This window comes from Columba livia, chromosome 2 (assembly GCF_036013475.1).
Source record: "Columba livia isolate bColLiv1 breed racing homer chromosome 2, bColLiv1.pat.W.v2, whole genome shotgun sequence".
NCBI classification, from domain to species: Eukaryota; Metazoa; Chordata; class Aves; order Columbiformes; family Columbidae; genus Columba; species Columba livia.
This window is the reverse complement of record NC_088603.1, coordinates 12,067,553-12,080,724: the sequence shown is the minus strand read 5'-3', so window position 1 is coordinate 12,080,724 and position 13,172 is coordinate 12,067,553. Positions and strand designations below refer to the sequence as shown.

At 38.7% G+C, this 13,172-nt stretch overlaps 1 protein-coding gene across 5 annotated transcripts in view; it reads left to right on the top strand.

The window, feature by feature from the left end:
- Positions 1 to 13,172, top strand: part of LARP4B (La ribonucleoprotein 4B) — a 57,196-nt gene that overhangs the window by 19,699 nt on the left and 24,325 nt on the right. For 3 of the 5 annotated variants that reach the window (XM_065050497.1, XM_065050499.1, XM_065050496.1), the window contains exons 3-4: positions 11,498 to 11,645; positions 11,833 to 11,994. In XM_065050497.1, coding sequence (XP_064906569.1) covers positions 11,498 to 11,645; positions 11,833 to 11,994 — 310 coding nt within the window. Of the gene's footprint in view, positions 1 to 6,767; positions 10,037 to 11,497; positions 11,646 to 11,832; positions 11,995 to 13,172 lie in introns of those variants that run through there. The other 2 variants (XM_005498567.3, XM_005498566.3) reach the window with 1 other exon arrangement.

Below are 13,172 nucleotides of genomic sequence, written 5' to 3'. Positions count from 1 at the left end.
CATTGTATTTTCGTCTTTGATCATTAACTGTATATTGGGAGGAATGGTTACTCCTGGAACATCTTGCAGGGTTTGGTTTCAGTGTATGTTCTGGGTAGTCTGTGCTCTGCTAAGCAGCAGGTGCTTGCTGCTTCAACTTACCTTACAGCAAGCACTAAGGAGCATTTTGAAAAACACTGCAAGCTTGTGATTTTCTTTGCTAAGCAAGCCGATTCCCTCCTCCCCTTTTTTTCCCTTTTGTTAAATTGGTATTCTGGATTTTCTTCTGCTCTGTTTTACCTTTTTCAGGTGTGAATTTTGTCTGTTGGATAGTAAAGGAAAAAGTTGAACCTACTTTTGTGCCATACGTTTGAAAGTTGAGCTTTTGTGGTTTATTTTTATTTTTTTTTTTCCTCAAGGCATTAATTCCAAGAAACCAGCGTGTAAGGTTGAGTAAGAGGCTCTTGCAGATTTGTCAGTGCACTGCATTAGTATCAAAGATGGTTTGATTATTCTTCACATTGATGCTAATTCTCTTAATTTGTAACACTGGAATTTTTATAAATCTACATGTAAACTTGGATCTGAATCTTGATTTCTCTTCTTTTATATTTATTTGGAGAGAGTAACCGTTTATTTCAAATTCAGAAAAATCTGCTCTTTTCCTTAGTAGAGGAGACTAATGTCAACTTGGATATCTTGGAGTGTATCCATAGTGCTATAATGGCGCATTTCAAATAACTAATTATTTTGAGATTAAAGCTTCTCCTTTGCTATTTTACTCCAAAATGTGAGACCTGTAGCTTATTAAGCTTAAGTTATACCAGAATCATACTGTTACATGCACAGCATCAAGAGGTCATTTTGCTGTATGACAATCGTAGTCCATACATGCTGTTAAAAGTGTTATTTTCAAGATGATCTTTTCCATGATGGCCTGCTTGCATGAGTATATTTTCCCAGTGCTTCAGGACTTGACTTGCAAGTTTTGGGAACAAGGCCATACTTTGAGGAAAAACTTCAGGGAGTGTAGGAAGAAGTTAGCAAACTAAAATCATTAAGACATTTTCATCTTTCCAAAAACGTGGTAGGAAGGGGAAAAACTTGTGAAGTCCTGACTGGATTGCATTTAGCGAGTACATGCTTCATGTTAACTGCAGATCACCTGCTGTTTCTTGGTGTGTCTCAATAATTTTGAGATGAGCGGGATAGACTGTGTAAAAGGTGTAGATTGTCTGTGATGATCCCTCTTTCAGTGTGTAGTTGATATGGGGCCGTACCACCATGGTATCTAGGGAGATTTCTAAGAGGTTTTAATTTTTTATAGACTTAAAAGAAATTTGAATTACTTTTCCTGTCTCTTTTGGCTATGCTGTTCTGCTGGGATCTGGTGATAACCTAGTCCAAGTGCTTTTGTGGCACTCCAGGAAGAAAGCTGTAGAATTTCTACTGGAAATGTTGATACATCTGTAGATCCTGGAAAAATAACTCCCTGTGTGCTAGTCTTAATTCTCAAGTGATTATGTAAAGTAATTTTGCTATATCTTTATTAATAATAAATGCAATTTCCTAATTATTACTTTAACCAATCTATTTTCTTTGGCAGGAATAAAACACATGTTCTAGGCTCAGTAATGTTGAACACACAATCAATAGTGACTAAATTAAAACACAAGTTTTGATGTTGTGATGGAACCCTTCAGAAATCACTTTCCATGGTTGCTTATGTTAGTGATTCAGAGATCACTTGTTTACTAACAGTTTTCAAAGGCTTAACCTCATGGTGAGGGAGCCAAAGTAGTTTTTTCTGTCTTGAAGTAGCTATAAAACTGTATGTTATTTAATGCCTAATGTAGATTGATTGCAAACCTAGTATAGTTCATTTCCAACAACAGCTCCTCTTGAATTTGGCTGATTTTAGTAGTATTTAATAGCAGTATTTCAGTAGTTTTGTACACAAGTTGATTGAAGGCAGTTGGCAGCTTCAGGATCCTCTTAAATTTCTTATTAATGGGTTACACTTACAAATTGGAGGTATGTGATTTAGAGGACACTAGCAAATTATTAGGTTTGATAAATTTGGGAGTTAAATATGCTGGTATTTCTGGTGGTTTTTTTAACCTAGAAGCAGTCTTGGTGATTCATGTGACATCTGTCATTTGCTTTTTTTTTTTTGTATCCTGATGGACAATGACTCTGAGAAATCCCTTCTCAGACTGGACTCAGGCAAGTCAGTGGTTAACTCCCTTTTGATTAATTTCTCTGATTCGTGTTGAATCAGTAACACTTTGCTGCTAGAAATTTAAAGTTATTCTTTGAGGGAAGAGGCCAAATCCCATGGTGGAGGTAGTTTAGATGACCTGTCTCTGCCAGACAGGACTTAATAAACCTTTCAGTGCTAAAGGCACTTGTTCATTGATCCTAAAATTGTCCCTTGCTGGGCCCATGTTGGAATATGTGGCCTCTCAGAACACTTTCCTAGGACCAAAGAATTTTCTTACCTTGATTGACTGAACTGAAGACCTGATCAGGAAATTTGAGATTCACTTTAGAAGGGATTCTTGCCATCAGGTGGCGAAAGGTTCTGCAAGTGTTGGTGTGTTCCAGTGAAGGATGTTGCCATGGGGCCATTTAAACTTGCTGTCTGTGATATGTGGGTCACCCATTCTCTCTCTACTTGAATAATTATCAGGTGCTGTCATGGGCTTCTGTTAATGGGTTTTCAAACTGTGGTGTGCTGAGTTTTGTCAGTGCTTATAGGTACTGTAAATACAAGCTCAGTCATATCATTGGTTCTAAGCACAAGAAAAATAGCCAAGGCTATATATGGGATGAACTCTTATTCCTCTACAAGGAATAGATACATGTAGAAATGGAAGCAGATAGAGAGGTATAATCCCGTTAATAAGCATACTGACCACTTGCCTTCTGTGTGTGTGCAGAACACAGGACTAAAATACTTCTTTTAGAAAATTGTTTAAGTTACGGAAGTGCTGCTTTAGAGCAGTTTTGTTTCATGGAGAGGGAAAACCTACTTAGGCTTTGAGTAGGTGAGAAATATCAGAGCCAGAATATATATGGATAAAGAAAAAACCAAAACAAACACACTCCCCAGCTGAGCTGGGCTCTGAAGTGGCAGAGCACAAATTCTTTTGAAGTGCTTTTCAAGTCAGGTGGCAGTGTTTAGCTGAGCCAGAAGGCTTTTAGACTTACTGAGTCTTGGAAGTTAAACAACCAACCTCAGGTGATGTAGCATAACAACAGTATGGCATTTTCTGCTTACATTTATATTGTGTGGTTTGGGCTTTTTTTGTTTTGGTTTGGGTTTTGTTTGTTTTTGTTGGGTTTTGTTTGGTTGGTTTTGTTTTAACAGTGATCACATAATAAACAGCATTGAGAAATGTGACTTAATGAATGTTCACCATGGGTGCTTAAAAATAGAAATTATCCCTGTAACTCCTGGATAAAACCAAAGGAATGAGTACAAAATGTGCCTTTGCATGATAGAAGAAGGGTACAGGAAAACTGGAAGAATTTCCTGCTTGCCCGAACTGCTTCACCCATTTTCTCCCCATTAGTTGATAGCAGAAGTGCTTGTTAAGGCAGTGGAAAAGTGGACTTTGCCCTGGTCTGTTTCTTAACGGCATTCAGTTCCTCACCAGAAAGCACTTAGTAATGGCTAAATCACAGGGGGAAGAAATATCTTGCTATTTATTTACCTGATGAAGGTGTTTTCTGAGTAGTTGTAAACTCTGCAAGTATTACTGTGCCTTTATGCTGACACTAAAAACAGTTGAATTGTTTGCTCATGGCATTTCTTCAAAAAAACTATTCTGAGTAACTCCCTCCCCCTTTGCCTGTATGCGGTTCCAGGGAATGCTCCAGAGAGGAGTGACTTGGCATAGTTTTAAGTCTGGATCCAAGCACGTTGAATAACTTTGTCCCACGGGAGAATTAAAAAAAATGCAGCAGATGGCAGCAATGATGCATCAGGCTGCCTGTCCGTCCGAACAATGTGTCTGCAGGCGCTTCAATGAGCCGGGGCACAGGGGAGTCTCTCTCTTACTTGGCGATTTCAAAGCAGACTTGCTGCGGAGGAGATGTATTCCCCAGCCAATTGAGCATCTTTTTTTATGGTCAGAGGATTAGTGGTGAATAGGAGGTTTGCCCTGAAATTTAGCCAGTGTGATTCTTTCACGTGTACTAAATCTGAGATTGCCCGTGGCATCTAAATTTTAATGGCATTTAAATATATGGTAACCTGTGTTTAAGAATTTAAAACACGTTTTTTTTTTTGTCATTCATTTGTCCTATGAGCAGAATATTTGTCCGGGGAGAAAAAGGTATATTGGCAGCTATATTGCTGCTTTGCAATTTTTGTGTTACACAGAGTACTTATAATGAGAAATAGGATAATAAATGACTCAAATAAATATTCAAATACCCTGCAAAAGGTTCAGGGAAGACAATAGAAGCATTTCACGCTGTATAAGGAAGGCAGGTTTGCCTCTGGTCTGTTCTGTGCTTCGAAATGAGAACTGCAGGAGCCAGTGCAGACTGAGGTGAAACGTTTTCATTTCTAAGAGCGCTTCTGCACTTGCTCAGTGCTACCTTATACTGGTAGGTTATTATTGTAAGATTGTGAACAGTTTGGGATAGCAAGACCTCTTTTTAAAAATATTTTCTTATACCCGACTTTAATCCAGCCTGGTTCTGCTTATTCTGCTTCAGCACAGCATCATTTTTTTCCTCGGTCTTCAGGTGACAGCAGGAAGCAAAAATGCTTCTCTTTTGGTTCATTACTCTAAACAGATGTGAAGTTAGTTTACCAACTAGATATGAATGAGTAAAAGAGGAACCGATGCTTAATTTATTTCTATGTTGATAGTAGTAGACTTTTCTGTCAGAAGTGGAGGAGAATGAAAGGCAAAAGTGACATCTCTAATAAAGATGGATTATTTTTTTTCCCTTGGAATTTTGGAAACAAAGCAGAAATCTTGTGGCATGGTGGTGACAGGGAACATATAGGTAATAACACAGACTGAATTGTGTCTTAAGCCTTATGTAGGCTGTGTGACTTGTTAAAGCACCTGTAAAATAAGTCAGAATGATAATCCTGAAAAAAAAATAATAATGGTAGTGGAATATTAGAGCCTGGATCTCTGTGTGTTACCCAGCCTTTGCCCTGCAAGTATAGTTTACAGCAGAAGTTAAAATAGATCTCTTCGTTGAAAGGCAACTGCTTTAATTAACCTCAGTACCCCTGTATACTACTATATGAATACAATGAAGGCAAATCGCCAGGCTAACTTGAAACTCTAGTTCAAGTACATCTTGATTAAACTTGCCATGAGGTGCACAACCAGTTGAAAATAGCACTGAGTTCAGTGTACAGCTGAAAGAATATTTGAAATAGAGTTTAAGGGTCTGTCCTGTCTTACTTTCATCTGTGTTTTCAGTGTCTTTTAACTATAGTGGTACAGTGTGCAAGCCCTGTGAAGGATGGGGTCCAAATTTGAAACAATAGCGATGGATTTGAGAGGAGGTCTGAGTGATATGAAGTTATGTAAAAGCAAATGAGAACAACTCTGTTTAGAGCAGAAAAGTTTGCTTGGTATTTTCAGCTTTTTTAATGGGATTTTTATTTCTGAAGAAACAGAACTATTTTTTTCAGTAAGTAAAGAGACTTGCAGTAGTAGAAGTATTCCAATATGTAAATGCATGAGTATAAAGATGTTCTGCCTGTCATAAGGTCAAAAATGAGGCTGTTCATGTACAACAAAGAAAACTTATACTGGGGACAGACTTTTGGAAGAAGCAGTATTAAGTCAAACTACCTCTTAAATCTGCCTGGGGTTTTTTGTAAAATAACATACAGGTTTTTTGGAGGTTAAGTACAATTAATCCTGTCACTGTACCATGAGATGGCTGGATGATCTGGAGGCTGCTTCCAGTGCTGTAAGTCACGGGGGTTATTATGTATTTTTTTTCTTGCAGATAACAAATAAAAAAAAATATTTGGAACAGAATTAGCTTCTGATAGCGTACAATGACTGTTAGTTGGAATACATGAGGTCTTATCTATCTTTAGCCTGTTTTTCCTAAAGAAGTAATCTTGGTGTAGGTTGAGCTCTGGGGGAAGGGAGGAGGAGGGGAAAACAGTCCCAAATGTGTTTGATCTAATAGCTTCCACTAGTTTAGTCTTCAAATCAAATTTAAACATGTGAAGCCAGAATGTATTTATCCTTACATAGAAAGCAGGATTTGTATTAAATATTAAGCAGGTTTTTGGCATACATGGACATTGTGAAAGATGTCATTTCAATATTTTAATGGTTTGGATGAAGGAAACTCTTCGGGAAATTAAACAGTGGAAGTTTGTAAGACTTGGTAATACTTGTAAGCAGACTGTAATCTCATTAGGAGAATTATTTGGCTTGAATATTACAATGCATATGATGAAATACTGAAACATTGCTCAGCAACTGGGATTTGTACTTTGAGTGGCAATGACATCTGAACCCCTCATGGTTTTAAAGTGTGCTATTTTTGGCAGCTGGGTGTTGGCTTGTCTCCTCAGTAGCGGCAGAAAGTTAGTTTAGTGTGTAGAGGAAGGTGATTCGCAATGAGAAGACTCCTCTGACACTAATTAAACATGGGCTGCTGCTTCAGTAAAGAGTTGGGTAACAGCACGAATGAGGAGAAAACCGGCTTATTGCAAAAATCTGTGGAAGAGGAAGCACCTGAGTCAAGGATAAGTAAAACTTTATCTTCCATTCTAGGAGCTGTGAAAAGCTGGGATCTGCGTACAGCGGGAAGGACGGTTAATGGGGCAGCTGTGATAGTCGGCACTGAACGCGCTCATAGCAATGATTGCGCAGCGTCAAATTCTAAATCTGGGTTCTGGGATAGAAAAGCAAAATATCCGTCTTACCGAAGCATGGAGAATACTCCCCATGAGAGCTCTAGGAGAACATATGACAGACCTTTTAGCTTCTTTAATTCCTTTAGTCACCTCCTGAAGGTGTCTGGTACATACAGAAATCTGCAGAAAAATGAAGGAAAGAAAGATAGGGTTATAAAAAATAGAGCATCTAAAAGATCTCATAGTAATGGTCAGGACATGAACAGTATAGAAAATATTAATAGTCATATTAATAATGAAAATGTAGCTGCAGAAGAGCATTGCTTGTTTTATCATATTTCTCCTTCACATGTACCAGACATGCTAGACAAAGGCTTACAGGGTGAAATTTCCTTAAATAGAAGTTGTCTGGAGGACTGTGCAGTTACATGTGACCATTCCAAGCAGAATGAAACAATGGTAAATGTTGAATACAGCAAAAGTGACAGCCTGCAAAAAGTTTCAAGTTCGTATAGAGAGGTGTCTCCAACATTTTCCTATCTTGATGTAGACAACAGACAAAATACAAAAGATAGGGAGTTTTACAGTATTTGTATCGTCGATGCGGAAGATCTGAACGGGGATGAAGAGGTGCCAGCGACGGAGCATGAAGAGACTGCAGTGAACACAGATAACTCAGCTGTTGCTGATGAAGGAATGTGCAGCACGGCACGGCCTCTAGACACTGCGGAGGAATTTCCAGTGCAGCAACCGGCACACGTGGAAGCGAAGTTTAATTCACAGAAAGAACTGTTTGAGAATGAGAAAGGAAAGTCAAACGTGCGGGAAAAGGAAACAAAGGAGTACTGTGGCATAGATGTACAGTCTTCTTATGATAACTTGCAGGTTAGCAGGTGTCATAGGTTAAATACTGACAATACAGTAACAGATGGCTTGGGAGCAAAAGTATGTGGTGAAGTCATCCCTCAGAATTGGCTTGAGGAGGTATATAGCATAGGTAATGCTGTCAGTCGGGATGAGTCACTCCATAGAGTTTGTGATTCTGTAGAACTCGTGGGTGCTGCAGAGGACCGATGCAGCCCTAATTCAGAAAACATGAAACACAAGGATTGTATTTCCAGTGTATTGTTAAACACTGGAGTATGTAATTCAGGAAAAATTGAAGGAAGTGATGATTCAGAGGTTATACCGTTTGGTTTAAGTAGGCATCCCTCAAGTGTTGTGAGGGAAATAAATACTCAACAGGTGTCAGAGAACATGGGGGATGACTTTAAATTATCATTAGAGTTACATGAAATGGACAATGATTCTTTTTTGGTGAGTCAACATGTAGAAAAATGTGCTGAAGAAGGCTACATGATAAAGCCAGAAAGTGAAGTAAACTCAAATGTGGAAAAGAGAATGTTTCAAAGAATGTATGATAGCCAAACATTTGCATCTGACTCTAGTGAACATGGCAGCGTCTTGGAAGAATTTGTGAAAGATAAAGAGAAATGTACAGGTACAGATTCGTGTAGCTGTGAAACTTTGAATATGACTGAAATGCATGAAAACATAGAAGAAAGTTCTGATTTTCAAACTCAAATTAAGGGTTGCACTGAAAACAAGGCATCAACTGAAGTTGCAAACCATAGTGGCATGGATGTAGATGTCCATGTGAGTGTCATTGAGCTAAAAGGTGACATGCTTGAGGAAGATGGGAGCTTGAGAAGAACTCAGTCATGGGTAAGTGGTGGCACTTTGACATCTCATGAACTACATAACACAAGTGCAGATGAAATGTTCCTAAAGGAGAACAGCCTAGAATCTCAGATTTCACAGGAGTCAGCAGGGAAGAAAGTTGAAGTATGCAAATATCCAAGTTCAGATAACAAAAACAATGTCTTTTCTGTGTCTGTGGAACATGAGGGTATGAATAAAATGGATTTGAACTGTAGACAAGATGAGCAACAGGATGTGTGTTCCTTCCACACAGTGGAAAGTCAGCGGAATGCAGAGCCTGACTCAGCCAAGGTAGCAAGGGATATAGTAGAACCTGTAAAGCAGACAGAATTTGAAGTTCATCTAGATGAGACAATTGATAACAAGGCACAAAATGTAAAACAGAATTTGGATGCTAACATTGATTGTGATAAAAACATCTTAGATTGCAATAAAGGCTTGACACACAGCCAGAACACTTACTCTAATTCTACTGTACCTGTATCTTTGGAGAACTGCACATACAAGAGTGTGAAATTGATAGATGACACTAAAAATCTGGAAGATGATGCTAATCACTCACATAAAGCCCATAATTGTGTACCTTCATTGTGTCAAAATTCATACTCTGTGCATGATAAACCAATGGAACAGCCTGAGTTATGTCGCTCTGCCAGTCCAGAGCCAGAGTTTGGGAATACCCAAGTTTCACTTGGGCCTTTTACTGAAGTAGGATCAGAAACTCATCAAAACAGTGTGTGTGGTGTAAGTGAATGTAACCTTCAGGGTGGTGAAGTAAAACAGTGTGTCGGCCTCTCTTCAGAGGAGAACCTCCCTGGTTTTAGTACGTCAGCTGGGAATCTAGAAGCTTTTACCACGGGGAATTTAAAGCAGTTAGAAGCCAAGGCTACTGAACTGAAAAACACCAGTTACATATTAAATACTCCAATTCACTTGACCGCAAGTTGGGAACAGATGCAGTCAGATCACAAGATTTTCTCAAACAAAGAGCTTGGAGTTTTTGTTGACCCAAAGCAGGTAGACAAATATGCTGCTACTCCTTCCTACGAAATACACGGTGCCTCTACTGGGGCCGCAGGATTTCAGCGAGGCACTGAGCGGGGCATGTTAGCTCTGATGGAGGACGTATCGAGTGACCAAGAGCACACCTATGAACTGGACAGACAAATTCCCCAAGTTGAAGTATGGTCACATTTCATCAGCCTTCACCCTGGCAGTGGTGATTGGACAAATCAGCTGTTTTCTGACACCATTTCTGCTGGTAATGGTGACTATCTGATGGGCTTTTTATGGAATAATACCATTTCTAACAATACAATGAAGAATGACAGACTGTGTATAGTTAGCGGAAACTTCCAAAATGAACCTGAAGATTCAACGGGTGCTTCATACGCTGTGGGAAGATACTCGTATCCGCTGCCGGCACCAGAAAGTGTTGGTACTTGGGGATGGCAAGATAGAGATGAGTTTGTAAGTATTCCACAGAAGTGATTTGATGTTAAAGCTTCAAGCTGAAGCTAGGAATTGTAATGAGTCAAGTCAAACTGTGCTTTCATTAGATAGTTAAATATATCATATGCTATTTTGTCCTGAAGCTGACCAGTGTCTCATTCACAAAACTGAATGCTGTACAGCATGTAGTAGTTCAAAATGTTGCTTAATATTGGATATATTTTTTCTTTTTGGTTCTGTTAACTGTGTGCGAAAGTTTAAATGTTGGGCAAGGTATTTTAATTGTGGATTCTCAATTCTAGATGAACACTTCAGTATGTGGAAGGGAAACTTTTTACAAACTACCCTCTTGACATTCATGTAAGAATAAAAGTTTGTGGATTTCCTGAGATCTTCAAGTTCTTGCCTGGTGGCAGTTAGGACACCTTTTGCTCATTGTGGAGTTGATTTCTGCAGCTTCAGGAGGAGCGTGTGGCCGGAGCCGGGCTGGGGCCGGAGGACGTGGCTGCCCTGACCTTGCCTGGCAGCCGCGGTGCCGCAGCCGCAGTTCGCTGCCTCCTGGGAGAGCTTTGTGAATTAAAGATGGAAACTGATGGAACGTGCTGTCGTCTTTGAATCTTCACTATTCAAGTAGTGATGTCAAACACTTGCACTTTTTATAAGTCTTTATCATTTAGTAGATGTGTTTAAGTTGAGATTTTTTTAGATATTTTTACCTTCTGGATGTGTTTTCTGTGCACTGTGATAAAGACTATTTTGAGTGCAGGTGTTTCAGAGTAATTAAAGCTTCATGGAGTATTGAATTTGACTGTCTTAAGCTCTGTAATGTTCCTAGCATCCTTAAATTCACAAAACAAATTTTAATAAGCTTTTTTATTATGTGTTATCACGAACAATAATATTTCCCAATATAAGCATCATATTAAAACATACCAATGACATTCTGGGTATGGAATAACTTAAGTTTTGCTCAAACATTAAAACAAGAGAACTTTCTCATGTTACTATCAAATAACGTACTGTAGATGTTGGCACTGCAGAGAGCAATCTCTCTGAATCACAAATATAACAATTTATAAAGTGGTTACCTATATGGTTACCTATGACCTATAACTCAGTGTATTCAACATTGGGTTAATGTGTATATTAGAGAACTGCCTGAAGTCCAGGGCAAGTACAGGTTGAGTTAGTCTGTCAAAGGCAAAGCAATGAATGTTTCTTGTAGTTTGCTCTGCTTGGCCACCTTTTCTGATGATTCTTAATCAGGAAAATGTATTCTGTGCTGCACTATTCAGTTGTTTTTGTACCTGAAATGATTATGGGATGGCAGTTAAGTTAATATATTCAGATGCAGGAAAAAAAAAGGCAATCTTAAGTTGTACATCTGATACTGTTACTTGAAGCTGTGCATATATATTTATGCACAGATGTGTGCTGTGCATCCACAAAGTGCATAATCAAATACATTTCTTTTTGTAGGAGTCAACCAAGGTTTCTGAGTTAAATCCTAATGCAAAGGTGTGGGGAAATCATATGTTACACTTGGAAGCAAGTGGTGCCACTGATGGTAGCGTGAGCAAAGCGTGGGAAGAAATACCTGACCAGCCTCCAGACTCTTGTAAAGAAGGTATGAATAAGAGTTTCTAACTGTTGTTCAAGCAAAAGGTAAAATTCAGTACAGAACTTTCTCCGTTTTAATTTCCTGATGAAAAAAAATGAATGCAAATATGTAAGCAACCTCAGACTTAGTTTTAACTAGGATGTGACTGTGATCAGAAGGAATGTTTTTTGAGTGTTTGTCACCTCTGCTGCAGGACTGGATGCCAGTGGTGATGGCGACAAAAAGCATCAGAATGCTGTGCTGACAGAGCTGCAGGAACCGCCACCAGCTGTTTCGGTGTCAGACCAGACAGATATGAACCCTTTGACTCTCGATCATTCTGAGTATGACTCTATGCATGAAACCACCCAGACAGGTAAGAGAAAGCTAATATTTACTTGGACTTGTTTCTAAAACAAAATACACTGTATTTTAATTCAAACATCATTTTTTTTTTTTTACTACAACAAACAAAGCAAACAAAAACCAGCAAAACTAAACCAGTTTTGTTGTTAAATATATGCATTCTGTAAACAGATCCCAAAAAATCATGTCTCTTGCTCTCAGCCTTAGATACTGCACAGACTCGGTCGTAAGTCCTGGATATGACTGAGCATTGTTTTCTGAAATGTTATTCTGAATGCGACGCTCCAGTGTAGACACATTTAGATATCTACCTGTCCAAGCTGTGTGTTTCTAGTCGGGTCAGGTGCTGAGATGCAGTTCACATTCCATTTGTGTCTCAAGTAGCAGTGTTAATGTGTTGAAACATTAGTCTTGTACTTAAAATGTTGAAATAAGCAACAATTTAGTCTAACTTCTTGGCATTCATTTTTAATAAACTTTCATTATTTTTTTCAATGTAACTGTCGGTAGCTATAGCCTATACTAAATGGCATGTTTTAAGAAACTTCAGGGAACTAGCATAGAGATTGAGCCGTGCTTATATTTTGCTGAAAGGGACAGGAGGTCTGCAGGGTGCCTCTACATTTCCTACTTGAATTGAGATGGGGGATGGGAATGAGGAGAATGTCCTGCGTGTTTTTGAGATCCATGAGAGGTCTGCTCCTTGCTCACTGTGCTCAGCTGATTTTATTACATGTATTTTAAATGACCAGTATAGCAGCCATAATAGTTGGAAATGAAGACAACGCACATTGCACCATCGTCTTTGTTTTGTTGTTGAAAACTGAGAGTTCTCTCTGATTCTTCTACTTAGGGGTATTATCAGGGAATATTAAATAACTGACTGGCAAATAGAAAAATTATATTAATGGTGCTGAGCACTCTAGAAGGGAACAGTGTTCCTCAGCTTAGTGTTACAACTTGTCAGCATGTCCTTTATGTACCCAAAATAGTTAATTTTTGTTAGCAAGAGTCAAATAGTGTTGTAAAGCAGCTGAGTAGCAGGTCAGATCTATTCTGCTTCATGAATAGTAACATAGGTGGTCCCAACTCTGATTTTTTTAAATTATTGTTTTTAATGCATGTAATTTTGGTCTTTGCTAGGTTTTGGGCAAGGAAGAAAGAGGAGGTGGGGAAGGAGAATAGTGA